This window comes from Heterodontus francisci, chromosome 26, assembly GCF_036365525.1.
Source record: "Heterodontus francisci isolate sHetFra1 chromosome 26, sHetFra1.hap1, whole genome shotgun sequence".
Lineage (NCBI taxonomy): Eukaryota > Metazoa > Chordata > Chondrichthyes > Heterodontiformes > Heterodontidae > Heterodontus > Heterodontus francisci.
The window spans coordinates 75,595,952-75,623,475 of NC_090396.1; the positions used below are offsets into that span (position 1 = coordinate 75,595,952).

Below are 27,524 nucleotides of genomic sequence, written 5' to 3' on the forward strand. Positions count from 1 at the left end.
TTCTGATAGGTCTTCCTTTTTCCTCAACCGAGGATTCCCCCCCACTGTGGTTGACAGGGCCCTCAACCATGTCCGATCCATTTCTCGCACTTCTGCCCTCACACCTTCCCCACCCTCCCAGAATCATGACAGGGTTTCCCTTGGCCTCACTTTCCACCCCACCAACCACCACATCCAAAGGATCATCTTCTGCCATTTCCGCCACCTCCAGTGTGATGCCACCACCAAACATCTTCCCCTCCCCTCAGCATTCCGAAGGGATCATTCCCTCCACGACACCCTGGTTCACTCCATCACGGACACCTCGACCCCTTCCCATGGCACGTTCCCATGCAATCGCAGGAGGTGTAATACCTGCTCCTTTACCTCCTCTCCTCACCATCCAAGGCCCCAAACACTCCTTCCAGGTGAAGCAGTGATTTACTTGTACTTCCTTCAATGTAGTATACTGTATTCACTGCTCACAATGTGGTCGCCTCTACACTGGGGAGACCAAATGTAGACTGGGTGACCGTTTTGCGGAACACCCCCGCTCAGTCTGAAAGCATGACCCTGAGCTTCCGGTTGCTTGCCATTTCAGCACTCCCCCACTCTCATACCAACATTTGTGTCTTTGGCCTGCTCCAGTGAACATCAACGCAAGCTTGAACAGCAATACCTGATCTTTCGATTAGGCATTCTACAGCTTGCGGAATGAACATTGAGTTCAATAACTTCAGAGTATGACTGGCCTGTTTTTAATATTTTATTTTTTAACCATGTTCCTGTTTTGCATGTAGACAGAGTTGCTCATTATTCCGCTATTAACACTCTCTCTGGACTAATGCTTTGTCTTTCACCACAAGTATTAACACGCTGTTTGCCTTTGTCCCAGGACAGCTTTGTTATTTAATCTCATCTGCCCTCTGCCCGATCAAACACCTTCCCCTTTGTTCTCTTCCCCCACCCCCTTCACTTGCTTAAAACCCAATTCTTTTCTAACCTTTGCCAGTTCTGATGAAAAGGTCACAGACCAGAAATGTTAACTCTGCTTCTCTCTCCACAGATGCTGCTTGACCTGCTGAGTGTTTCCAGCAATTTGTTTTTATTCCATCCAGGACAACATCCACCTGGTCCAGGACCTAATCCATCTTTCCCAGAGGACTGGTCTGTCGGTTGCAATTCTATCCCTCGATCAGGAAAAGGCGCTCGGCAGGGTGGATCACGAATATCTTTTCGGGAATCTGCGCGCATTCGGACTCCGGCCTCATTTTGTGGCCTGGGTCCAACTTTTATATGCTGCCGCAGAATGTCCAGTCAAAGTTAACGGGTCCTTGATGGCGCCCCTTTGCCTTGGGGGAGCAGTGCATCAGGGATGCCCTTTGTCCGGCCAACTATATATCATCTGCATGGAGCCGTTCCTCTGCCTGCTTTGCAAGAGGTTGGCGGGTTTGGCTCTGCGCAGGCCAGGCATGCGGATCGTCCTCTTGGCTTATGCCGATGACATGTTCCTCACGGTCACAGATCCCATTAACCTGCACAGGAAGCGCGGGTGCCAGCAGACCTTTTCTGCCGTGTATTCCACGAGGAACAATTGGGAGGAACGTTCCGGACTCCTGGTGGGTCAGTGGCGGGTGAACACCCTGCCGGAGGAGTTTTGCATGGAGCACCACGCACCTCCTCTATCTGGGAATCCACCTCAGCCCCGCTGAGGAAACCTGGCCGGCAAACTGGCAGGAGTTAGAGGAGAAAGTCACCACTCGGCTGGGGCGCCTTTGGACCCTGCGGAGATGCCTGTACGTCGAGCGTCCTCCCAGATGGTGTGCGCTAGCGACGTATTTTTTCACGCCAGGGGCGCTGCCTTCAAGACGACATGCTGCTCCTAGCGGAGAACGTTAGCCACGCCTCTCTGAGGGAGTTGCCTTTCTTTTACCGGGATCTATTCAGAGTCTGGCACATGGTCGCCTCCAGTCAGGGTGCTCACCCACCGGCGGAGGAGAGTGCCTCGGCTGTCCGGCCAGCCGGCTCCAGGGATGGACCAACGGGCGGAGAAGTAGCCAAAGCCCCCGGGACGCCCCTCACTGTGGGTGATGGAGGCTCGGGAGCGCAGAGTGCTCCCAGCCAAGCTGACCCCAACTCGGCCAGAACTGCTCATCAGACCCAGGCACCAAAACCCTCCTTGGGAGACGGTCCCGCACATAAGCGGCCTCTCGGAAATGCCCTCTGTGCCATTCCACACGGCACCGAGGGGTTTCCTGTACGGGCTACTCCTGCACTCTTCACTTCCTCGCCCTGGTCAGCTGCCTGGCCACGCCCTGGCGTGGCGTGTTGCCATCTGGCAGTGAGGGGAAACCCTGGTGGATATCTCTCTACACGGGAGTCCTCCCCCTTCACATCGGGGACCTGGGGTGGAGGGTGTTGCACAGGACAGTCCCTTGCAATAGACTTTTAAGTAGGTTCACGGACTCCCAGGCCGCCTGTAATTTCTGCGGCCTGGACGAGTCAGTGTTCCATGTATATACGAAGTGTGCGAGGCTGCAACCCGTTTGAGTATTTGAAGGGGCTGCTCCTCAAGCTTTGGTTGCACTTCAGCCCCATGCTCCTGATCTTTGGGCACCCGGTGCAGAGGGGCCTGGGCCAGGAGGAGGATCTGCTCGTTGGTCTGCTCCTGGGCCTGGCCACGGTGGCAATTCACAGGTCCAGGCTGCGGGCCGTCGGGGTGGGGTCCGTCCGCCCTGATTGCCTACCCCTCTTCCGTGGTTACGTTCACGCCCAGGTGTCCCTGGAGAAGGAGCATGCGGTGTTTGCCGGTACGCTTGAGGCCTTCTGCGACCAGTGGGCACCGCAGGGGCTGGAGTGCATCATCGATGCCAAGAGTAGCATTTTTATTTGCATTTTGTTTTATTTATTCGATTTTAATAAATTTATTTAAAATGTATATAAAGGGGGCCTGGGAATAAAGGCCACCTAAAAAAAAAACGGTTAGATACAGAGTAAAGCTCCCTCTACACTGTCTCAAACACTCCTAGGGAGGGAGAGTTGCCTGCTTGGAGAATGGCCATTTGGGATGAGGTAGTAGAGGGTTGCCGGTGTTCATGGAATTTGTACTTCAGTAGGATGTGGAAGGAGAAAAGATTGGTGGCAAAAATCTTGAACTTTCATTAACAGCACACCTACCGTTTTGACTCTGTTGAGTACAGTGACTCTGATGTAACCTCTGCGGCTCTGTCGGAGATACAAGAAGTAAAGCGGAAAGACCACCCACAGGTACACGCATGGAATCCAAACCAGGATCGTCTTCTGGAAGCATGATGTCAAATCTGGAGTGTCTGTGTTTAATGTAATAGTATAATTCTGTAACAGAGAGAAGGGAAAGATCGCATAGAAAGAGGTCAGTATGGGAGAGGCATAACAACCCAATATCCTCAATCCTGGCGATGTTATGGAGCAATCTGGGCACACATATCGTCCAACTCGGGCCTTTTTCACATCCCGATTTTCATCACCATTGACCCTAAGCTCTATAATTCTCCCCGAAACCTCTCCACCTCGCTCGCTCCCCCTTTTAAGAAGCTCCTTAAAATCTAGCTCTGACCATCTGCCCCAAATACCTCCTTTTGTGGCTCGTGTGTCATTTTTTTCTGATTTATGCTCCTGTGAAGTGCCTTGGGAAGTTTTACTGCATTTAAGGTGCTTCATAAATGTAAGTTATAGTTGTTGCAAATAGAAGAGCCACCAGCTGGGCTATAAGAAATTGGTCACAGTGGGGAACAGGCCAGCAGATAGCCTTCTAGCACACAATATTCCACAATCCACCCGTTGCCCCAAGTCTTGGAGGGACCCAGTATTGGGAGGACAGGCAGAGGCTGCAATGTTTACTGGTAACCTCTCCCAACCCCATGACTATGGGTCTCCAAATAGCATGTGACAAACTGGTCTGTCCTACGGGTGACTCCAATCCCCCACCAATGTTGTTGACTCTTAACTGCCCTCTGAAGTGGCCTAGTGTGTCAGTCACTCAGTTGTATCAAACCACTAACAACTGAAGAAGGCCCAGCACCACCTTCTCAGGGCAACTAGGGTTAGGCTATAAATGACAGCCTTGTTCGAGATAAAGACAGGCCCTTTACCCGATGTCCACTCACAGGGCACTAGCTCTGGCAGTACGTCTCGATTAATTTTAGAAATGGCACTGAAATCAGTCACCCACTTCAAAGCCTTTGACCTCGTCAGCAGACGTGGTCTCTTCAGACTACTAGAAAAGATCGGATGTCCACCAAAGCTACTAAGTATCATCACCTCATTCCATGACAATATGAAAGGCACAATTCAACATGGTGGCTCCTCATCAGAGCCCTTTCCTATCCTGAGTGGTGTGAAACAGGGCTGTGTTCTCGCACCCACACTTTTTGGGATTTTCTTCTCCCTGCTGCTTTCACATGCGTTCAAATCCTCTGAAGAAGGAATTTTCCTCCACACAAGATCAGGGGGCAGGTTGTTCAACCTTGCCCGTCTAAGAGCGAAGTCCAAAGTACGGAAAGTCCTCATCAGAGAACTCCTCTTTGCTGACGATGCTGCTTTAACATCTCACACTGAAGAATGCCTGCAGAGTCTCATCGACAGGTTTGCGTCTGCCTGCAATGAATTTGGCCTAACCATCAGCCTCAAGAAAACGAACATCATGGGGCAGGATGTCAGAAATGCTCCATCCATCAATATTGGCGACCACGCTCTGGAAGTGGTTCAAGAGTTCACCTACCTAGGCTCAACTATCACCAGTAACCTGTCTCTAGATGCAGAAATCAACAAGCGCATGGGTAAGGCTTCCACTGCTATGTCCAGACTGGCCAAGAGAGTGTGGGAAAATGGCGCACTGACACGGAACACAAAAGTCCGAGTGTATCAGGCCTGTGTCCTCAGTACCTTGCTCTACGGCAGCGAGGCCTGGACAACGTATGCCAGCCAAGAGCGACGTCTCAATTCATTCCATCTTCGCTGCCTTCGGAGAATACTTGGCATCAGGTGGCAGGACTATATCTCCAACACAGAAGTCCTTGAAGCGGCCAACACCCCCAGCTTATACACACTACTGAGTCAGCGGCGCTTGAGATGGCTTGGCCATGTGAGCCGCATGGAAGATGGCAGGATCCCCAAAGACACATTGTACAGCGAGCTCGCCACTGGTATCAGACCCACCGGCCGTCCATGTCTCCGTTATAAAGACGTCTGCAAACGTGACATGAAATCGTGTGACATTGATCACAAGTCGTGGGAGTCAGTTGCCAGCATTCGCCAGAGCTGGCGGGCAGCCATAAAGACAGGGCTAAATTGTGGCGAGTCGAAGAGACTTAGTAGTTGGCAGGAAAAAAGACAGAGGCGCAAGGGGAGAGCCAACTGTGTAACAGCCCCAACAAACAAATTTCTCTGCAGCACCTGTGGAAGAGCCTGTCACTCCAGAATTGGCCTTTATAGCCACTCCAGGCGCTGCTTCACAAACCACTGACCACCTCCAGGCGCGTATCCATTGTCTCTCGAGATAAGGAGGCCCAAAAGACTCACAACGCACTAGCTCTGGCAGTACGTCTCGATTAATTTTAGAAATGGCACTGAAATCAGTCACCCACTTCTTTCACAAGAGATCCAATGCCAGAGTTCCCAGTCATACAACACTGTAGGGAAACAACCAGCAGCCTATTCTCGACTGCTGGGAGCCAGTCTGCTGGGTTCCCTAATGGAGAATCAAGAGACAGCAAGAGCTTCGCACCATTAACACACACAAGCATTGTATATCTGATAACACAATGCCCAGATTCATCTTAGACAGGCAAATCCTGATCTGATAACCAGTAACGAGGCTGTGTATCAAATACCAACGAGCGTGAAAACAAAAGGGACAGCCAGAACAGCATGACAGCAGTTAGTGTTCTTAAGCAGATACTTGGAATGTGTGAATAAACTCTCAGAAAACAAATAAACATTAACATGGAACTCCGCCCTTTGCACAAGGAAATGATTCGAGCAGCAGCTTGATAGACTATAACAGCACCAAAATGCTCTGATCTTCAGAACAGGCCTATGTTGACACCAGAAACAGCGAGACAGTGTTATTGGGTGCAGGAGGCCAGCTCCTTGCTCCACTGTAGGCCTGAAGACCACTGCTAGCACCATCCCCACTGCACCACTCTCCCTAATTGCTCACATCCTCACCCTCCCCACCAATCCCCTCCCCCAAGGAGCTGGTTAGCTGCCTTCTTTAATACAACTGAGTAGCTTGCTCGACCATTTCAGAGGGCAGTTAAGATTCAGAGTGAGAGTTATACAGCACAGAAACAGGCCCTTTGGCCCATCGTGTCCGTGCTGGTCATCAACCCTATCTATTCTAATCCCATTTTCCAGCACTTGGCCCGTAGCCTTGTATGCTATGGTGTTTCAAGTACTCATCTAAATACTTCTTAAATGTTGCGAGGATTCCTGCCTCTACCACCTCTTCAGGCAGTGTGGGGGTCTGGAATCACATGTAGGCCAGACCAGGTAAGGATGGCAGATTTCTTTCCCTAAAGAATGTTAGGTGGCCTATATTGGTGCTGGAAATCCAGTGAGACAATTTTTTTTTATTTTATAAAGGCTAATTGCTCTTCTCAGAGAGGAACAAACTAACAAAAGGACAAAGGGTTAGCAACCCACGCACTCCCTTATCTCAAATTGCATTCTGTCAGTGCAAGAGAAGGGATTACCAACAAGTGACTGAAATATCCAATTAGCAGGTTAAACAGGACAGTCCTGGAGAAGAATGCGCTGCAACCTTGGACTCATCCCAAACAATAGGTGGAACATGGTCACTATTTCTGGGCATCTTCCCTTCAGAAAGGCATTGATGCATTGGAGAAAGATCAATAAGGGAAGCTCCAGGCTCTGAATGACACAAGAGGCATGAAGCCAGCTGGCATCCTTGAAGCAAGGACACCAGAGAAGATTGAGGCCCTTAAGCTCTTGCAAGATACAAGTATGTAGATGTACATGGGTTGCTTAACATGAACCGCTACTAAATAATACAATGTTAATCAGCACCAAACAAGACCAGAGATTAGAAAGTTCCACTCCAACATTCCCATCTGGAATTAACTCTTTCTGCACACATCAAACTGACAGAGTCTTGTTCCTAGCCAGCATTCTGTTTGATTTACTCCATGGACCACCACCGCAAGCATGCACACGCCGCTGCACCCTGACCCTCCTTGTTGCACCCCAACCAGCCCCATCCCCTCCTGGGTGGGGGCGAAGGGGGAAAGAGACCCAATTCCTTTGGGGCTGAAAGAAGCATTCCTGCCCCACAGGGAGGAAGTAATAAAAAAAAAGCACTTTTCTTGAATGCTTCTTCTTCCCCTTATCCTCTTCACCTGACCTCATTGGGTGGGTAATTTGCAGTGATTCCGCCCACGTAAGTCAAAGCACAAATCACAGTCGATTGGACCCCCTCCCCCCACCCCAACTTCTGTGCATTTAGGAAAGGGCTCTGCTAGCTTTAGGCAGGTGTCTGCTAAGAGTGGGTTAAAAACCCAGGAAAGGCCCTCAGACAGACAATCAATCTGAAAAGTCAACACACCCGGTTCCCGTGAGCAGGGAGGGTCAAAATCCACCCCATGGTTTCAGAATCCAAAATCTTGCATCAATCTGACTGAATCCAAAGCCAGAGTGAAAGAAAACTCCTGGACGTCTTGTGGTGAGGTCCAGTTAGAGTGCGAGGCCACACAAAGCCCAACGTATGTTCAGCTGTTCACTGGTCTGTGTGCAGTCTGGCCTCTCCACATGTAACCGTTGTAAATATAGAGAAGTTGGGGTCGAGTCAAGGGAAATTGTTGCCACAGGGGAGTTCAAGCATTGGGAAGTTCCAGACTTTCCAGCTCCAAGGCAAAAAGAAAGCAGAAAATTCTCATTTCCCCTCTGTCTTCCTATTTTTTGATTCTTTGAATTGCGTCAGCCTGAAAATTTATAACTGAGTGTGGCTAAGACAGTGATATATATCTTGTAGGACAGATAATGCAGTTATACCTCTCACATACAGAACACCAGGAGCTGCCTGATCTTCCACTTCCTCCTCCAGAAAGTGTAACTGCAGCATTCACATTGGGAGGCCCACTGGTGATAGTAGTGGCACTGAAGGGATGGGAGGTAGCTGAGCATTCACCAGACAGGCGTCTCACAACCCAAGCAGAAGAAACAAACTGAGGACGACAAGAGACTTGTGAAAACAAAGGGCACTTTAAATTTGTTTCCCATAGGTTAAGTCCTGATCAACAGTAGACATTTTATACACAATGTGATTGTCAAGGGCCCTGCACACCTGAATGGCAGGTGGTTGTGTACAGGATGTTCCCAGAATACTTAAAAGTTTTGCTGTCACTACCCATCCCGTTTGTGATCACAAACTGGCCAACAACTCAGTGGAGCAGCTCTGTACTCAGCCTTCCCTACTCAAAACTTCTGCAATTACTGTCCATAAATGGAGTAAAAAACACAGGCTGATGAATCACTCCAACCCTAAACATTTATATCCTCCCAAATACAACAGGAAAGAAAGAGAACCACAGGAAATAAACAGAAACCATCTGCTGATGTATTAAAGCAAAAGCAAAATACTGCGGATGCTGGAAATGCTGGATTCAAACCATCAGCTGGCCTCACACTTTGGAGTCCAGCATCTGTACAGCGACACTCCCACCCTTGCCCAATTTCCATGTTACTTGATGCAGACATTATTCACAGGGGCAAAAATCAATCAGAAGGGATCAATGGATAGTGAATAGGTGGGGGTTAATTGATATAGTGAGGTGGTCGGTAGGTAGGGTTAGTCTATAAAATGGGACAGGTTTCGTACTCTACACACCTGTTGCATTGCCCAGCAGGCAACCTGGACTTATGCAGATCAGAAATAAGGCAGCAGCAACCCCATCATTGATGTAACTGCATCAACCATCATTGACATGATGGTCATAGATTGCCCAATTAATGCAAACCGGGACCGGGAGGATGTGACTGATGACAGCACCGTTTCCTCATTTCCCTGCAGCTCACATCCAGCTGCCAGGTTACAGAGTGAAGTAAATCCCAGCTCTCAGTCTAGGGCCTACTTTTCTTTTTTAATTCGTTTGGGGGAATGTGAGCATCACTGGCAAGGCCAGTATTTATTGCCCATCCCTAAATGCCTTCGAGAAGGTGGTGGTGGTGAGCTGCCTTCTTGGAACACTGCAGTCCATCTGGTGTGGGTACACCCACAGTGCTGTTAGGAAGGGAAGTCCAGGATTTTGACCCAGCGACAGTGAAGGAAAGGCAATATAGTTCCAAGTCAGGTGAATTTGCAGATGATGGTGTTCCCATTATTAATCCGTTAATTGTGTATCAATTATTTCATTATATGCAGGTAGCGTGTGTTAATTGGGGTCTTACTTGAGTACTTATAAACAGACACTTACTGAGACTAGTGGAGGTTTTTGAGTGAGGAGTTATGTGTTTGTAATCCTTTAACTCTAAATTAAATGTGAAACTGAGTAAAGATTGGCTCCAGCATCATCCTTCCATAACAAGCTTTCTGGGGTTGATCATGGTAGCAGAGGATGGTTGCCTGAAACTGAAGGCAAGGGCTATTGTGGAAAATATGGCAGAAAACAAGTGTAAATTGTCAGGGTATGATTACCCTCTGATATTCTGAGCCTGAACCATATGACCAGTGGAAGAATGAAGTGGATATGTGGACACGGGTTACATCTCTTCCAAAGAGGAAACAAGGTATGACCTTCGCGTTGTCACTTCCTAACAAAAGTGAAATCAGAAGTAAAGTGTTTTGTGAACTGGATGCTCGTCAGTTGGATACTGAAGAAGGGTTGCATCTTCTGTTAGAATTCTTGGATGAGATTTACCAGAATGATGACCTATTGAATGTGTAGGAGGCAGGATCAGACTTTGATAGATTTCGGAAAACAGATGGTTAGTCAACAGAGGAATATTTCATGGACTTTAAACAGATTGTATAGAAGATTGAAGAGATCCCTGGTTCAGTGCCAGTATTTAAATTGCTAGATTATGTTAGGGTGTTACACATGGACAGGCTCCTGGTTCTAACTGGGGTTCAGTTCTGGGACACAGACTCTGTTGGATCAAATGTCTTCTGCCTTAAAAAATTCCTGGGGAAACAAACAAAGTCATTTCCTGTAGCCCTGATAGAACAAACAGGGCATTCTGCGATGACACAAAGAATGGAGGACTTCATGTTTACTAGATTTTGAAATGGTCCAGATACTAGAAGCAGGCATAAATACAATGGAAGAGTTAAAGACAGGAGGAATGAGGAGGAAAGCACCTCTGGCAAGCCTGAATATTACAATGGAAGACAGAATTGGAACAGCAATCAAGGGCAGATTAATCCCAGGAATGCCCAAGGAACGGTTAATAGGTGCTTCAGATAGGACTTAAATTAATTTAAAGAGCCCTTTGTTCTCACTACACTAAGCGGAGGGGCAGAATCCTCGAAATAACACAAAACAGAGAATTCTGGTGGCAGAAGAGGAAGATACTGGTGAATCTGAATGAATTGCAACAGTCACAAGGTGTTTTAGTCCCGTGATGAATGTGTTAGTTGCAGATTCGTTCAACTGCACTATATTGGATAGTGCTTCCACGTCGACAGTATGTGGAGCTGATTGGTTACAACGTTATCTGGATTCACTTAGTAGTGAGGATCAACGCGGATTAGGATGGCACAGTGGCGCAGTGGTTAGTACCGCAGCCTCACAGCTCCAGCGACCCGGGTTCAATTCTGGGTACTGCCTGTGTGGAGTTTGCAAGATCTCCCTGTGTCTGCGTGGGTTTTTGCCGGCTGCTCCGGTTCCTCCCATAGCCAAAGACTTGCTGGTTGATAAGTAAATTGGCCATTATAAATTGCTCCTAGTATAGGTAGGTGGTAGGGGAATATAGGGACAGGTGGGGACGTGGTAGGAATATGGGATTAGGGTAGGATTAGTATAAATGGGTGGTTGATGGTTGGCACAGACTCGGTGGGCCGAAGGGCCTGTTTCAATGCTGTATCTCTAAATAAAAATAAATAAATAAACGCAAGGTTAAGGAGTATAAAAAGTACTACCAGCTTTAGGTTTGGTGATGACAACACATTGAAGGCACTGAAGACAGTAGTAATTCCATTTAAAATAGCTAGAGTAAGCCACTTTATCATTACTGATGTAGTCTCTAGTGAGATACATTTACTGTTGAGTAGGTGTTCAATGAAAAAGGTACAAATATAACTCGAGATGGAGCATAAGGCAATTGTTTTTGGAAAGTCAGTGAATTTGCAGTTTACCTAGTCAGGGCATTATTGTATCCCCTTAACAAAACCTGCTGTTTTTAGTCAGTGTTAGAGAAGTATTGATGGCATCAGGTGTTAAGAATCAGAGATAAAAAGCAAATTGTCTTAAAAAGTTACACAGACAATTTGCTTACCCCTTTTTTTTAATCAGAGATTAAAAACTTTGCGAAAGGATGCAGGTATGATTGAAGAGTATTCGAGGATAAGAGATTAGAGAAAACTATGAAATCTGTAAAAAGTATCAGAGGACACCATCAAGTCCTATTGTCAGCCTTCCAATGGCATGTGACTTTAACGAGATAGTTGCCATGAATTTAAAGGTGTGGGACAAAGACAAGAAGAGTTTCATTCTACATTTTATAGAACTACCAACTAGATTTTGTCTTTCTAGAATAATAAATAGCAAGGATAAAAAGGGTGACTATAGACAAAATTATGGAGAAATGAATAGGGACTGGACTTGGCACACCAGCTAAGTTTCTGACTGATAATGGAGGGGAATTTGCCAATGACGAGTTCAGAGATGTGTGAAAACATGAACATTATGGTTATGAATACCGCAGCTGAAAGTCCTTTCAGCAATGGGCTCGGTGAAAGGAATCACGCAGTGGTGGATGCAATGCTGCATAGTGTTAGCTGACCAGCCAAACTACAAGTTGACAACTACCCTGGCATAGGTGATTCATGTGAAGAATTTGCTGCAGATAGTTGGAGGATATCATCCCTGCCAATTGGTCTATGGGCAAAATCCCAAATTGCCTTCTGTACTGTGGACAGTCCTCCTGCTCTAGAAGATACTACAATAAGTTCCATTTTTTTCCTGCACATTTGAATGCTTTACATGCAGGGAGACAGGCTGTCATCAAGGCTGAGGTCTCGGAGAATATTCAGAGAGCACAGAGGCATCGTACAAGACCATCTGAGGCGGCATTTAATTCAGAAGATTGGGTCATAGGGAATGGAAGGGTCCTGTTAAAGGTAAAATCGGTCATGATGGTAACAGTATTCATCAAGCATGGAAATCAAACAGTTAAGGTTCATTCTTTGCGATTGATCAGAGTGGATTACAAAATCTCAGAATCTGGGCAGCTGATAGAAGGAAAAGAAGCAACTTGTACCTTGTGATGAAGGTCCTGAGGAACAAAATAAGGTAGATTAAGGGTTGGATAGTAATGTGAGGGATCATGGCACTCAAGAAAGAATTATCGCATCCAAAGGACAATTGTCCCAAGTAGGTACTCAGGTGACACATATTTTAGAGGGATTTAAGAGATGGAGGGATGCAACAATTGTGGGACATGCAGGAAAATCTCAGGTAAGTTTAAATAATGGTTAAAGATAATGGTCAAGGAGCAAGGTCCATGGACTGGCAGAATGGGGTGAAAGAGTGGGAGGGTAAGAAAGCACAGTGCAGGTTCCAATAGTGGATCTGGAAGTGACGCTTGCGTAAGAAAATGATCACGTGTTGGAGAAAGATTCTCCGATAAAGAGCAAGGGAGATCTTCTTGCAGTAGTCCTGAAAGACATCAAAGTGCTAGCGGGGTCATAGAATCATAGAGCTATACAGCACAGAAACAGGCCCTTCGGCCCATAGTGTCCATGCCGGCTATTAAGCACTTATCTATTCTAATCCCATATTCCAGCACTTGGCCCGTAGCCTCGTATGGCGTTTCAAGTGCTCATCTAAATACTTCGTAAATGTTGCGAGAGTTCGCGCCTCTGCCACCCCTTCAGGCAGCGTGTTCCAGATTCCAACCACCCTCGGTGAAAAATTCGTTTCCTCAAATCCCCTTTAAACCTCCTAACCCTTACTTTAAATCTATGCCCCCTGGTTATTGACACGTCCGCTGAGGGAAAAGGTTTCTTCCTATCTAACCTATCAATGCCCCTCAATTTTGTATACCTCAATCATGTCCCCCCTCAGCCTTCCCTGCTCGAAGGAAAACAACCCTAGCCTATCCAGTCTCTCTTCATAGCTGAAATGCTCCAGCGCAGGCAATAACCTGGTGAATCACCTCTGCACCCTCTCCAGTACAATGACATCCTTCCTATAGTGTGGCGAACAGAACTGTACACAGTACCCCAGCTGTGGCCTAACTAGCATTTTATACAGCTCCTTTATAACCTCCCTGCTCTTATATTCTATGCTTCGGCTAATAAAGGCAAGTATCCCATATGCCTTCCTAACCACCTTATCTACCTGTGCTGCTGCCTTCAGTGAGCTCTGAACAAGTACACCAAGGTCACTCTGACCCTCTGTACTTCCTAGGATCCTAACAACCATTGTATATTCCCTTGCCTTGTTAGTACTCCCAAAATGCATCACCACACTTCTTCTCAGGATTAAATTCCATTTGCCACTGCTCTGCCCATGTTACCAGCCCATCTATATCATCCTGTAATCCAAGGCCATAGTTTGAACAGATTTCACAATGAAACAAAGGCTAGAGGGCAGTCTCTGAATAGAACTAGAAGCAGAAGTTCACATGGGAATAAAATTTTAGCGGCTGCCAATAAATTTGAGGATAACCCAATAAGGGAAGCAAAACATAAGGAATTAGAGAGTTGGAGATATATTGTTTATTCTGAGGTACCAGATAGGGGACAGCCAGCCTGGTCACAATGGATTTGCACTGAATAAGTCCTTCCCGATGGAATTATAAGGCTAAAGCGAGGGGTTTTGAAGAGTGATTGGGTGATACCGATGTTACAGTGGACTCTCCCACAGCTGGAAAAGTAATCTTGAAAATCCTTTTAGCTCTTTTGGCCACATATTCATGGGAGTGTAGATCAATCAACATAAAAGCCACATTTCTGCAAGGTGATACTTTTCAGAGAGAAGTGTTTCTGAAACCACCCAAAGAGGCAGCAGATACAGAAGGAAAATTATGGAAACTGAACAAATGTGTCTATGGCCTGAATGATGCTTCCAGGGTGGGGTATTTCTCAGTGGGATCTGTTTTGTTGAAAATTGGTTGTGTTCAACTAAAAGCAGATCCTGCAATGTTTTATTGGCATCATAAAGGGAAACTTTCAGACATTTTCATGATGCACATTCATGATTTCTTATGGAATGGTACGGCAGATTGAGAAAAATTTTAAGATTAGGGCAGAATTTAAGATTAGGAGTCAGCCTTGTGCAGCCTTTAAATATATTGGTTTAGATATTAAGCAGACGAAGTCTGGATTAACTTTAAATGAACAATCCTACTAAGAGAGAGAGTGTTACTCCCATCCCAGTTAATCACGTTAGCTCATCACAGAAAGATGGTAATATATCTAAAGCAGAGACTCAGCAACTGCAAAGCTTGATTGGTCAATAAAACTGGTTGTGCTCTCAGACTAGGCCTGATGCTAGTTTTGATGTGCTGGAGTTAAACACGATGAAGAAACATCCAAAAGTGGAACATTTCAAAAAACTAAAATTGGAGAAACATGTACGGAGGTTCCCATCCTTAGGTGGCCCAAAGAATAATTTTTAGTGATGTTTCACAAGCTAACTTTCCTGATGGGTATTAGAGTGCAGCTGGTTTCATAATATTTCTGATGGGCGAAAATGGGAAATGTTGTCCGTTAGCTTGGGAGGCTAAGAAAATAAAACAGGGCGTTAAAAGTACTTTAGCTGCAGAAACACTGGGTCTTGTGGAAGCAGTAGATATGAGGTTCCAGTTGTCAAATATTTTGGGTGAAATTCTGAACAAGAGACATACAGAAGATAGGATACCCATTGAATGTTACGTAGATAATCATTCTTTGTGGGGCAATCTACACTCTACAAAGGGTGTGTGAGTGAGAAAAGACTATGTATTGACCTTGCTGGACTGGAAATCTCCAAACTTAAATGGGTAGATGCAAGCCATCAGCTATCAGATTGTTTCACAAAAAGAAATGCTGGTGCAAAGAAATTGTTAGGGGTGTTTGGGGGGGGTCTCACAATGTAATACTTTGTGCCCAATGTGGAATTTATTTTGAAATGTTTTGAGCATATCAATCCATGCTGTATTATACTAGGGTAGGCAGTGGCATAGTGGTATTATCACTGGACCAGAGACTCAGGGTATTTCTCTGGGGACATGGGTTCGAATCCCACCACAGCAGAAGGTGGGATTTGAATTTAATAAATCTGGAATTAAAAGCGAGTCTAATGATGGCCATGAAACCATTGTCGATTGTTGTAAAAACCTATCTGGTTCACTAATGCCTTTAGGGAAGGAAATCTGCTGTCCTTACCTGGTCTGGCCTACATGTGACTCCAGACCCACAGCAATGTGGTTAACTCTTACATGCCCTCTGAAATGGCCTAGCAAGCCACACAGTTGTACCTAACCGCTACAAAGTCAATAAAAAGGAATGAAACCGGATGGACCACCCGGCATTGACCTAGGCACCGGAAACATCAAACCAAGCCCTGTTGACCCTGCAAAGTCCTCCTTACTAACATCTGGGGGCTTGTGCCAAAGTTGGGAGAGCTGTCCCACAGACTAGTCAAACACCAGCCTGACATAGTCATACTCATGGAATCATACCTTACAGACAATGTCCCAGACACTACCATCACCATCCCCAGGTATGTCCTGTCCCACCAGCAGGACAGACCCACCAGGGGTGGTGGCACAGTGGTATACAGTAGGGAGGGAGTTGCCCTGGGAGTCCTCAACATTGACTCTGGACCCCATGAAGTCTCATGGCATCAGGTCAAACATGGGCAACAAAACCTCCTGCTGATTAAAACCTACCGCCCTCCCTCAGCTGATGAATTAGTACTCCTTCATGTTGAACACCACTTGGAGGAAGCACTGAGGGTGGCAAAAGCACAAAATGTACTCTGGGTGGGGGACTTCAGTGTCCATCACCAAGAGTGGCTCGGTAGCACCACTACTGACTGAGCTGGCAGAGTCCTAAAGGACATAGCTGCTAGACTGGGTCTGCAGCAGGTTGTGGGGGAACCAACACGAGAGAAAAACATACTTGGCCTCGTCCTCACCAATCTGCCTGCTGCAGATGCTTCTGTCCATGACTGTATTGGTAGGAGTGACCACCACACAAGTCCTTGTGGAGACGGTCCCGCTTTCACATTGAGGATACCGTCCATCATGTTGTGTGGCACTATCACCGTGCTAAATGGGATAGGTTTCGAACAGATCTAGCATTGCAAAACTGGGCATCCATGAGGTGCTGTGGGCCATCAGCAGCAGCAGAATTGTACTCAACCACAATCTGTAACCTCATGGCCCGGCATATCCCCCACTCTACCATTACCATCAAGCCAGGAGACCAACCCTGGTTCAATGAAGAGTGCAGGAGGGCATGCCAGGAGCAGCACCAGGCATACCGCAAAATGAGGTGTCAACCTGGTGAAGCTACAACACAGGATTATCTGCGTGCCAAACTGCGTAAGCAGCATGCAATAGACAGAGCTAAGCGATCCCATAACCAACAGGTCAGATCTAAGCTCTGCAGTCCTACCACATCCAGCCGTGAATGGTGGTGGACAATTAAGCAACTAACTGGAGGAGGTGGCTCCACAAATATCCTCCCATCCTCAATGATGGGGGAGCCCAGCACATCAGTGCGAAAGATAAGGCTGAAGCATTTGCAACAATCTTCAGCCGGAAGTGCCGAGTTGATGATCCATCTCGGCCTCCTCCTGAAGTCCCCAGCATCATAGATGCCAGACTTCAGCCAATTCGATTCACTCCGAGGGATATCAAGAAACGACTGAAGGCACCGGATACTGCAAAAGCTATGGGCCCTGACAATATTCTGGCAATAGTACTGAAGACCTGTGCTCCAAAACATGCCACGCCCCTAGGCAAATTGTTCCAGTACAGCTACAACACTGGCATCTACCCTGCAATGTGGAAAATTGCCCAGGTATGTCCTGTACAGAAAAAGCAGGACAAATCCAACCTGGCCAATTACCACCCCATCAGCCTACTCTCAATCAGTAAAGTGATGGAAGGTGTCATCAACAGTGCCATCAAGTAGCACTTGCTTAGCAATAACCTGCTCAGTGACACTCAGATTGGGTTCCGCCAGGGCCACTCAGCTCCTGACCTCATTACATCCTTGGTTCAAACATGGACAAAAGAGCTGAACTCAAGAGGTGAGGAGAGAGTGACTGCCCTTGACATCAAGGCAGCATTTGACCGAGTATGGCATCAAGGAACCCTAGCAAAACTGAGGTCAATGGGAATCAAGAGGAAACCCTCCGCTGGCTGGAGTTATACCTAGCACAAAGGAAGATGGTTGTGGTTGTTGGAGGTCAATCATCTCAGCTCCAGGACATCACTGCAGGAGTTCCTCAGGGTAGTGTCCTAGGCCCAGCCATCTTCAGCTGCTTCATCAATGACCTTCCTTCAATCATAAGGTCAGAAGTGGGGATGTTCGCTGATGATTGCACAATGTGCGGCACCATTCGTGACTTCTCAGATACTGAAACAGTCTGTGTAGAAATGCAGCAATACCTGGACAATATCCAGGCTTGGGCTGATAAGTGGCAAGTAACATTCGTGCCACACAAGTGCCAGGCAAAGACCATCTCCAACAAGAGATAATCTAACCATCTCCCCTTGACATTCAATGGCATTACGATTGCTGAATCCCCCACTATCAATATCCTAGGTGTTACCATTGACCAGAAACTGAACTGGAATAGCCATATAAATACATTGGCTACAAGAGCAGGTCAGAGGCTAGGAATCCTGAGGCGAGTAACTCACCTCCCGACTCCCCAAAGCCTGTCCACCATCTACAAGGCACAAGTCAGGAGTGTGATGGAATACTCTCCACTTGCCTGGATGTGTGCAGCTCCAACACTCAAGAAGCTCGACACCATCCAGGACAAAGCAGCCCACTTGATTGGCACCCCATCTACAAACATTCACTCCCTCCACCACCGATGCACAGTGGCAGCAGTGTGTACCATCTACAAGATGCACTGCAGCAATGCACCAAGGCTCCTTCGACAGCACCTTCCAAACCTGCGACCTCTACCACCTAGTATAACAAGGGCAGCAAATGCATGGGAACACCACCACCTGCAAGTTCCCCTCCAAGTCACACACCATCCTGACTTGAAACTATATTGCCGTTCCTTCACTGTCACTAGGTCAAAATCCTGGAACTCCCTTCCTAACAGCACTGTGGGTGTACCTAACCCACATGGACTGCAGCGGTTCAAGAAGGCAGCTCACTATCACCTTCCCAAGGGCAATTAGGAATGGGCAATAAATGTTGGCCTAGCCAGCGACACCCACATCCCTGAATGAATAAAAAAAAAGGAAGGGAATCTGTTAGTTGTGCATCAATTTCTTGATTATATGCAGGTGGAGGGTGTTAACTGGGGTCTTTCTTGAGCATTTATAAGCAGACATTTACAGAGACTAGTGGATGGTTTTGGAGTGAGGAGCTATGTGTCTGTAATCCTTTTACTCTGTACAAGGAATGTGAAACTGAATAAAGATAGGCTCCAGCATCATCCTTCCTCAACAAGCTTTCTGGAGTTGAACACCCATGCATCTACTGCCCTTGTTCTTCTAGGTGGTTAGAGGTCGTGTGTTTGGAAGGAGCTGTTGAAGGAAGTGCGGTGAGTTGCTGCAATGCATCTTGTAGATGGTACACACTGCTACCACTGTGCATCAGTGGTAAAGGTAGTGAATGTTGAAGGTGGTAGATGGGGTGCCGATCAAGCAGACTGCTTTGTTCTGGATGGTGTCAAGCTGCTTGCGTGTTGTTGGAGCTGCACTCATCTAGGCAAGGGGAGATTATTCCATCACACTCCTGACTTGTGCCTTGTAGATGGTGGACAGGCTTTGGGAATCAGTAGGTGAGTTACTTGCCGCAGAATTCCCAGCCTCTGACCTGCTCTTGTAGCCAATGTATTTAAATGGCGAGTCCAGTTCAGTTTCTGGTGAATGGTAACCCCCAGGATGTTGATAGTTGGGGATTCAGCAATGGTAATACTCGTGAACATCGAGGAGGTGGTTAGATTCTCTCCTGTTGGAGGTCATTGCCTGGCACTTGAATGGCATGAATGTCACTTGCCACTTATCAGCCCAAGCCTGAATGTTATCCAGGTCTTGCTGCATGCGGGCAAAGACTGCTTCAGTACGAGGAGTGCTGAATGCAGTGCTCAGCACCAATCAGTGAACATCCCCACTTCTGACCTTATGATGGAAGGAAGGTCATTGATGAAGCAGCTGAAGATGGTTGGGCCTAGGACACTACCCTGAGGAACTCCTGCATTGATATCCTGGGACAGATGACTGACTTCCAACAACCACAACTATTTTCCCTTGTGCTAGGTATGATTCCAACTGGTGGAGACTTTTCCCCCTCAATTGGGGCGGCGCAGTGGTTAGCACCGCAGCCTCACAGCTCCAGCGACCCGGGTTCAATTCTGGGTACTGCCTGTGTGGAGTTTGCAAGTTCTCCCTGTGTCTGCGTGGGTTTCCTCCGGGTGCTCCGGTTTCCTCCCACAGCCAAAAGACTTGCAGGTTGATAGGTAAATTGGCCATTATAAATTGCCCCTAGTATAGGTAGGTGGTAGGGGAATATAGGGACAGATGTGGTAGGAATATGGGATTAGTGTAGGATTAGTATAAATGGGTGGTTAATGGTCGGCACAGACTCGGTGGGCCGAAGAACCTGTTTCAGTGCTGTATCTCGAAATAAAAAATTCCCATGGACTTCAATTTTTCTAGGGCTCCTTGATGCCATATGCTGCTTCCTATTAGCTAACCAATCCACACTAATATGTTACCAACACCATGAGCTCTTATTTTTTGTGTAGTTTTATTTTGTACCTGCTTTGGGGGTGTTTGGGATACTGGGTGCAGGAACCCTACCCCATTCCCAACACTGTTGCTGCAATGAGTTCAAAAGCATGGTCAAAAACATGAATATACAGCAAGGTTAAACATGTAGAATTTGATGGCAAAACTTTTTGCTGATGCCAAACAAAATTATGTAGCAGCCAAACACTTCTCCACTTGTGGTTAGAAACAAGACCAAAAAGTGTACACACTGATAATGCAGCAAGCATCAGTTGCAACACAGCACTATCTCAGCATCTTAGGCTCACTTGCTGCTTTTATAAACTTCTGATTAGGGGATAAGTCTGCAAACTGTAATCTGCACCACAAACCATCGTTGGACTTAATTCGCAAAAACTTCCTCAATAGGGCGGCACAGTGGCTAGCACCGCAGCCTCACAGCTCCAGCGACCCGGGTTCAATTCTGGGTACTGCCTGTGTGGAGTTTGCAAGTTCTCCGTGTCTGCGTGGGTTTCCTCCGGGTGCTCCGGTTTCCTCCCACATGCCAAAGACTTGCAGGGTAATAGGTTAATTGGCCATTATAAATTGCCCCTAGTATAGGTAGGTGGTAGGGAAATATAGGGACAGGTGGGGATGTGGTAGGAATATGGAATTAGGGTAGGATTAGAATAAAAATGGGTGGTTGATGGTCGGCTCAGACTTGGTGGGCCGAAGGGCCTGTTTCAGTGCTGTATCTCTAAACTAAACTAAACTAAACCAAACGAAAACGAAATCTGGAACATACAGTTGCAGCCATCTATCTGCAGTGCTCGGTCACTCTCCCGTGCCCTCCCTTACTTTCAGGCCTCATATTTAAAAGAACTTGCATCTTCACTGAGCCCCTATTCAACAGTGCAGGCAGTCAATGACTGAGTGCTCCACTGTGGAGCACTATCACTGTGACTGACCCTCAATAGTACAGCCCAGTCACTGACTGACTGACATTCCAGTCCAGATGGGATGTATCCTAGGTTGTTGAAGGAAAGGGTGGAGATAGCAAGTGTTCTAACCACAATTTTCCAATCCACTTTGGATAACAGAGTGGTGCCAGAGGACTGGAGGGTTGCAAATGTTTAAACAAAAAAGGGGAAGAGGGATAAACCCAGCATCTACAGACTAATCAATCTAATATCAGTGGTGTGGAAACTAAAGGCAATTGCCAAAGGACAAAATTAATTCTCACTTGGAGAAGCATGGACTAATAAGGGATAGCCAGGACCATTTCTTAAAGGTAAATTTGATTGAGTTCTTTAATGGACTAACAGACAGCTGACAAAGATAATCAAATAATACTGTAAATTGCTGAAAATAGAGACATGTTGTTGAAGCTTTTTGTTTTGCACTCATCAGGACAATCTGCAAGACTAACCAATGTAAAGGGAAAACAACAACTTATACTGCATGAGAAGAGAGTGCTGATTGGTTGGCAAGTGAACTCGAGTACAGGTGTTGCCATGGAGAATGCACCAGTTTACGGTGACTGACAGTTAACTGCCAAGCTTTGTTTGAAATTTAAACCACGCAGCATGACTGATTAGTCAAGGCATTGCCCGGAGGAATGAACCAGCGAATGGCTGTCACTTATTTTGCTCAGCTGAAACAGGCACAATGTGTGTACATGTTCTGTCTGCAAAGAACAGGGCCCTGTGTATTAAATGCTGTAAATATGGATTTTCAAAAGGCATTTGATAAAGTACACCTACAGACCTATGTGGAAAATAGAAATACATGGATTAAAGGGTTAGTGGTAAAGGTACAGAAATTGGCTAAGGGATAGGAGGTAGGGAGTAGTGGTGAATAGATGTTTTTCTGACTGGAGAGAAGTATGTGTGCAGTGGGGTCCACCAGGGATCAATATTGGGACCATTGTTTTTGATATATATATTTCATTGATCTCACCAAAGCCTTTGACCTCATCAGCAGACATGGTCACTTCAGACTACTAGCAAAGATTGGATGTCCAAAGCTATCATCACCCATTCCATGACAATATGAAAAAGGCACAATTCAGCTTAGCAGCGCCTCATCAGACCCCTTTCATATCCTGAATGGCGTGAAACAGTGCTGTGTTCTCGCACCTTCACTGTTTGAGATCTTCTTCTCCCTGCTGCTCTCACGTGTTCAAGTCTTCAGAAGAAGGATATTTCCTTCACACAAGATCAGATGGCAGGTTGTTCAACCTTCCCTGTCTAAAAGCGAAGACCAAAGTATAGAAAGTCCTCATCAGGGAACTCCTCTTTGCTGATGATGCTGCATTACCATCCCACACAGAAGAGTGTCTTCAGAGACTCATCGACAGGGTTGTGGCTACCTGCAACAAATTTGGCCTAACCATCAGCCTCAAGAAAATGAACATCATGGGACAGGACATCAGAAATGCTCAATCGAGTTCGCCTACCTATGCTCAATCACCTGTAACCTGTCTCTCGATGCAGAAATCAACAAGCGCATGGGAAAGGCGTTCGCTGCTATGTCCAGACTGGCCAAGAGAGAGTGGGAAAATGGCGCACTGACACAGAACACAAAAGTCCGAGTGTTCCAAGCCTGTGTCCTCAGTACCTTGCTCTATGGCAGCGAGGTCTGGACAATGTATGTCAGCCAAGAACGACGTCTCAACTCATTCCATCTTTGCTGCCTCCGGAGAGTCCTTGGTATCAGGACCGTACCTTCAACGCAGAAGTCCTCAAGGCGGCCAACATCCCCAGCATATACACCCTACTGAGCCAACGGCGTTTGAGATGACTTGGCCATGTGAGCCGCATGGAAGATGGCAGGATCCCCAAGGACACATTGTACAGCGAGCTCGTCACTGGTATCAGACCCACCGGCCATCCATGTCTCCGCTTTAAAGACGTCTGCAAACGCGACATGAAGTCCTGTGACATTGATCACAAGTCTTGGGAGTCAGTTGCTAGTGATCACCAGAGCTGGCAGACAGCCATAAAGGCGGGGCTAAAGAGTGACGAGTCGAAGAGACTTAGCAGTTGGCAGAAAGTATTGAAGTGTGCGGATGGTACATAACATGGCAACGTAGTATATAGTTAACAGAATAGCAGCAGGTTTCAGGAGGTCACAAACAGACTGGTGAAATGGGCAGGCATAATTTAACGGAGACAGATACACTTTGGAGAAATGACCTGGCGATGCAGTACAGTCTAAATGGTGCTGGTGGGGGGGAAATGAGGTACAAGAACAAAAAGGACTTGGGAGGTGAATATTCACAAATTCTTGAAGATGACACTGCAAATTGATAAACGTGATTAAGAGTGTGCAGACTACTTGGCTTTGTGAATAGGGGTATTAAATACAAAAACAAGGGATGAGGAACGTCAGTTACCTGGATAGACTGCCGAAACTGGGTCTGTTCTCCTTGAAGAGAAGATTGAGAGGAGATTTGATAGAAGTGATCAAAATCATGAGGGGTCTGGACAGAGTAGATAGGGAGAAACTATTCCCATTGGCTGAAGGATCCAGAACCAGAGGACACTGATTTATGGTAATTGGCAAAAGAAGCAACAGCGACGAGGGAAAATGTTTTTACACAGCAAGAGGTTAGGATGTGGAATGCACTGCCTGAGAGTGTGGTGGAAACAGATTCAATCGAGGTCTTCAAAAGAGAACTGGATAATTATCTGGAGAAAAGAAAATTACAGGGTTATGAGGAAAAAGTGGAGTAGGAATGAGCGGGTTACTGTCGCAGAGAGCTGGCATGGACACGATGGGCCGAATGGCCTCCTTCTGTGCTGTAACCATTCTATACCAAACCTTTATAAATCTCTGGTTAGGCCTCAGCTGGAGTACGGTGTCCAATTCTGGGCACCACACTTTAGGAAGGATGTCAAGGTCTTGGAGAAAGTACAAAGGAGGTTTACCAGGATGATATCAGGGATGAGGAACTTCAGTTATGTGGAGAGACTGGACCAGCTGGGATTGTTCTCCTTTGAGCAGACAGTTAAGGGAGATGTGATAGAGGTATTCAAAAATTGCAAAGGGTTTTGATAGTTTCTCTCTACTTGCTCAGTTTCCTCTGCCAAATAGGTTAGTAACTAGAGGTCAGAGATTTAAAACTGGAAAAGGAATCAGAGGGGGGAAAAAAAAAAAAGAGAAATTTCTTCACGCAGAGGTTTGTTAAGATCTGGAATGCACTATTTGCAAGCGCAGTGGCATCAGATTCCAGAGGAACTTCAAGTACATATCCAGTTGCTTTTTAAAAAGGATTAATTTGCAGTGTTATGGGAAAAAAAATCTGGGCTGTGGAACTAAATTGGGCAGCTCTTTCAAAGAGCTGACACAGCACAATGGGCTGAATGGCCTCATCCTGTGCAGTAAGATTCTATGACCATTATCACCTGCTCTAAACATAATCTCCTGCCATTTCCCCATATTCTTTCATACTTTCATTTTCAAATCCTTCCCCAGTTCCCTTTTAATTGTTGTCCCTGTCTCTCCCTTGTGGTAAACCATTTCCTGTTCTAATATCCTTCTGTGTGAAAACATTTCTAACTTCTCCCTTCATTTTCCCAGTTATGGTGCTCAGTCTGTGCCCCTTGTCAGTGATTCACCAAACAGTGGGGACAATCTCCCACTCTTCATCCTCTCAAATCCTTTCAGAATCCTGAAAATCTCTATTCTTATAGCAGCTCTAGGAACAGATTATAAAATATGATATACTCCAAAAGGATATAACTGTTCCTAAGCACCTGGCTTGTAGAGGGGTGGTTTGGGTGGGCAGCCTGCCAGGGGTGGACAGTGCAGATGGATAAATATTCTGGAGCTTCACTCAATTGCCATTGGGAATTGTTTGCACAGAACATTCCCTCAGGAGACTGAATGGGCAGAGAGTCCATGGTAATGGAGATTGTAGCTGGGCTGTGGAAAGCACAGAAGCAATGGGCCAAATGGCCTTCATTCAGTCTGTACTCATTTTTTTGTCCCATAGTGCTCTCTGGATAGTTTATAGCAGGACGATGACAACAGCAACTTGCATTTATATAGCGCCTTTAACATAGCAAGACATCCTAAGGTACTCAAACATTACAAACTACGGCAACAATCTCCCAAGATAAGCTTAGACATGGAGGACAATCTGCAGAAGCATCCACTGAACACAGCAAGAGACAAACATTGAAGCAGACAATCGATACTAGAACCTGGTTATCTTTGTATGACTCAGTTTAGTCAGAATGGTCCTTGTACCACAAGTGAGATGGACACACAAACTCCAAACTTTCAGTCACAGTTTTTACATCTACTTCTAGTGAGGTAACAGAAAATAATGCAACTCTTCAGCTAGTATCGAGTCATCCATGTTTTCTATCTCCTGCCCCTCAGTTTGTCTCATCCTTGATCTCCCATTACTCAGCAGGTCTCTCATCATCCATTACTTTGTTCCATTCTCTCACCATCTCCAATTCTGGCTCTCCTTTTTCCTATTCACCTCCTCCAAACAAACCTGCCACAGGCCTAAAATTTTCACTTCAGTACAGTCGGTTTATTGATAAGAAATAGAAAAAGGACTTGTATTCATCGTAAAAAAAGCAGTCAAAAAAAGGAAGGGTAGGGCTGAAGAGATCAAAAAAAAAAAATCTTCTTGGGAAGGCAGAGGGCATGATTGAGATACTAAATGAGTAATTGCAGCCTTCATCACAGAAGAGGATGCTGCCAATGTATCAGTAAAAGAGGAGGCAGTAAAGAAGATAAAAATAAAGAGGTACTGAAAACGTAGAAAAAGATACCCAGGCTGGATAGGATGCCCCCTAGGTTAGAGGGAAGTAAAGGTCAAAGGTTACTGAGGCTCTGGCCACAATCGTCCAATCCTCCTTTGATATGGGAGCAGGGTCAGAGAGAGAGAGCGAGCACGAGAGGTCAATGAACTTCCATCAGAAACTGAAACATTAACTCAGTTTCTCAATCCCAGATGCTGCCTGACCTGAGTATTTCCAGCATTTTATGTTTTTTATTTTGTGTTTAACTTGAGCAAGTTCTTTGATGAAGTAGGAGAGGACTGATGAGGGCAGACAAATTACCTAATTATAGACTTGTTAGCAAAATTTAAGTCCTTTTGGATTAAAGGGATAGTGGAAGTATGGATGGGAATTTGGCTAAGAAAGCTGAGAGTTGTGGGGAGCGGTTGTTTTTCAAACTGGAGGTATACAGTGGTATTCCCCAGGAGTCAATATTAGCACCACTTCTTTTTTAAAATATATATTAATGAGCTGGACTTGTATATACAGGTCATCATTTCAAAGTTTGCAGATAGCATAAAACTCAAATGTAGTAAACAACGAGAAGGATCGTAACAAACAGTAGCAGGACATAGACTGGTGAAATGGGCAGACATGGAAGATGAAATTTAACAAATGTTACATGATACTATAATAAAAGCAAAATACTGCAGATGCTGGAAATCTGAAATAAAACAGGAAATGCTGGAAATACTCAGCAGGTCTGGCAGCATCAGTGCAGAGACAAGCAGAGTTAACGTTTCAGATCAGTGACCCTTCATCAGAACTAACAAATATTAGAAATGTAAAAGGTTTTAAGAAAGTAAAGCGGGGGTGGGGCAAGAGATAACAAAGGTGAAGTTGTTGATAGGACAGGGTCACAGAATAACTGACCAGAAGGTCATGGAACAAAGGTGAACGGTATGTTAACGGTGTGCTGAAAGACAGATAGGGTGTCAATGACTGTAAAGCACAGAGCACTCCAAGCACTAACATAAAAAAACACATAAAAAAAAAAGTGGGTAAGCACAGTGGAAATAAACTAAAATCCCAAAATAAAAAAAGGAAAAAAAAATAACTATGCATAAAAAAGGGGGACCCGTCATACTCTGAAATTATTGAACTCACTGTTCAGTCCGGCAGGCTGTAGTGTGCCTAATCAGTAAATGAGATGCTGTTCCTCGAACTTGCTTGATGTTCACTGGAACACTGAAGCAAGCCCAGGACAGAGATGTAGCATGAGAGCAGGGTGGGGGTGGGGGGAGTGCTGAAATGGCCAGCAACCGGAAGCTCGGGGTCATGCTTTCGGACTGAGCGGAGATGTTCCACAAAGTGGTCACCCAATCTGCGTTTGGTCTCCGCAATGTAGAGGAGACCACATTGTGAGCAGTGAATACAGTATACGACATTGAAAGTAGTACAAGAATTGGATAAATAATTGAAAAGAAGAAAATTGCAGGGCTCTGGGGAAAGAGCAGGAGTGGGATTAATTGGATAGTTCTTTCCAAGAGCTGACATAGACATGATGGGCCTAATAGCCTCCTTTTGTGCTGTGTCATTCGATGATAATCTGTTTTCAGTGTTGACTGAGGTCTGGATATAAAAACAATTGGTCAGGACAGCTGCACACCTTTGACATAATACCGTGCA

The 27,524-nt window shown here is 46.0% G+C and overlaps 1 protein-coding gene across 3 annotated transcripts in view; it reads right to left on the reverse strand.

Moving 5' to 3' along the window:
* abcc3 (ATP-binding cassette, sub-family C (CFTR/MRP), member 3) overlaps window positions 1-27,524 on the reverse strand; it is a 163,754-nt gene that overhangs the window by 128,140 nt on the left and 8,090 nt on the right. For all 3 annotated transcript variants that reach the window (XR_010977594.1, XM_068058613.1, XM_068058612.1), the window contains exon 2: window positions 3,157-3,333. Coding sequence is in view for 2 of the 3 variants with exons in the window: in XM_068058613.1 (XP_067914714.1) it covers window positions 3,157-3,333 (177 nt within the window). In the remaining variant the exon portion in view is untranslated. The remainder of the gene's footprint in view (window positions 1-3,156; window positions 3,334-27,524) is intronic.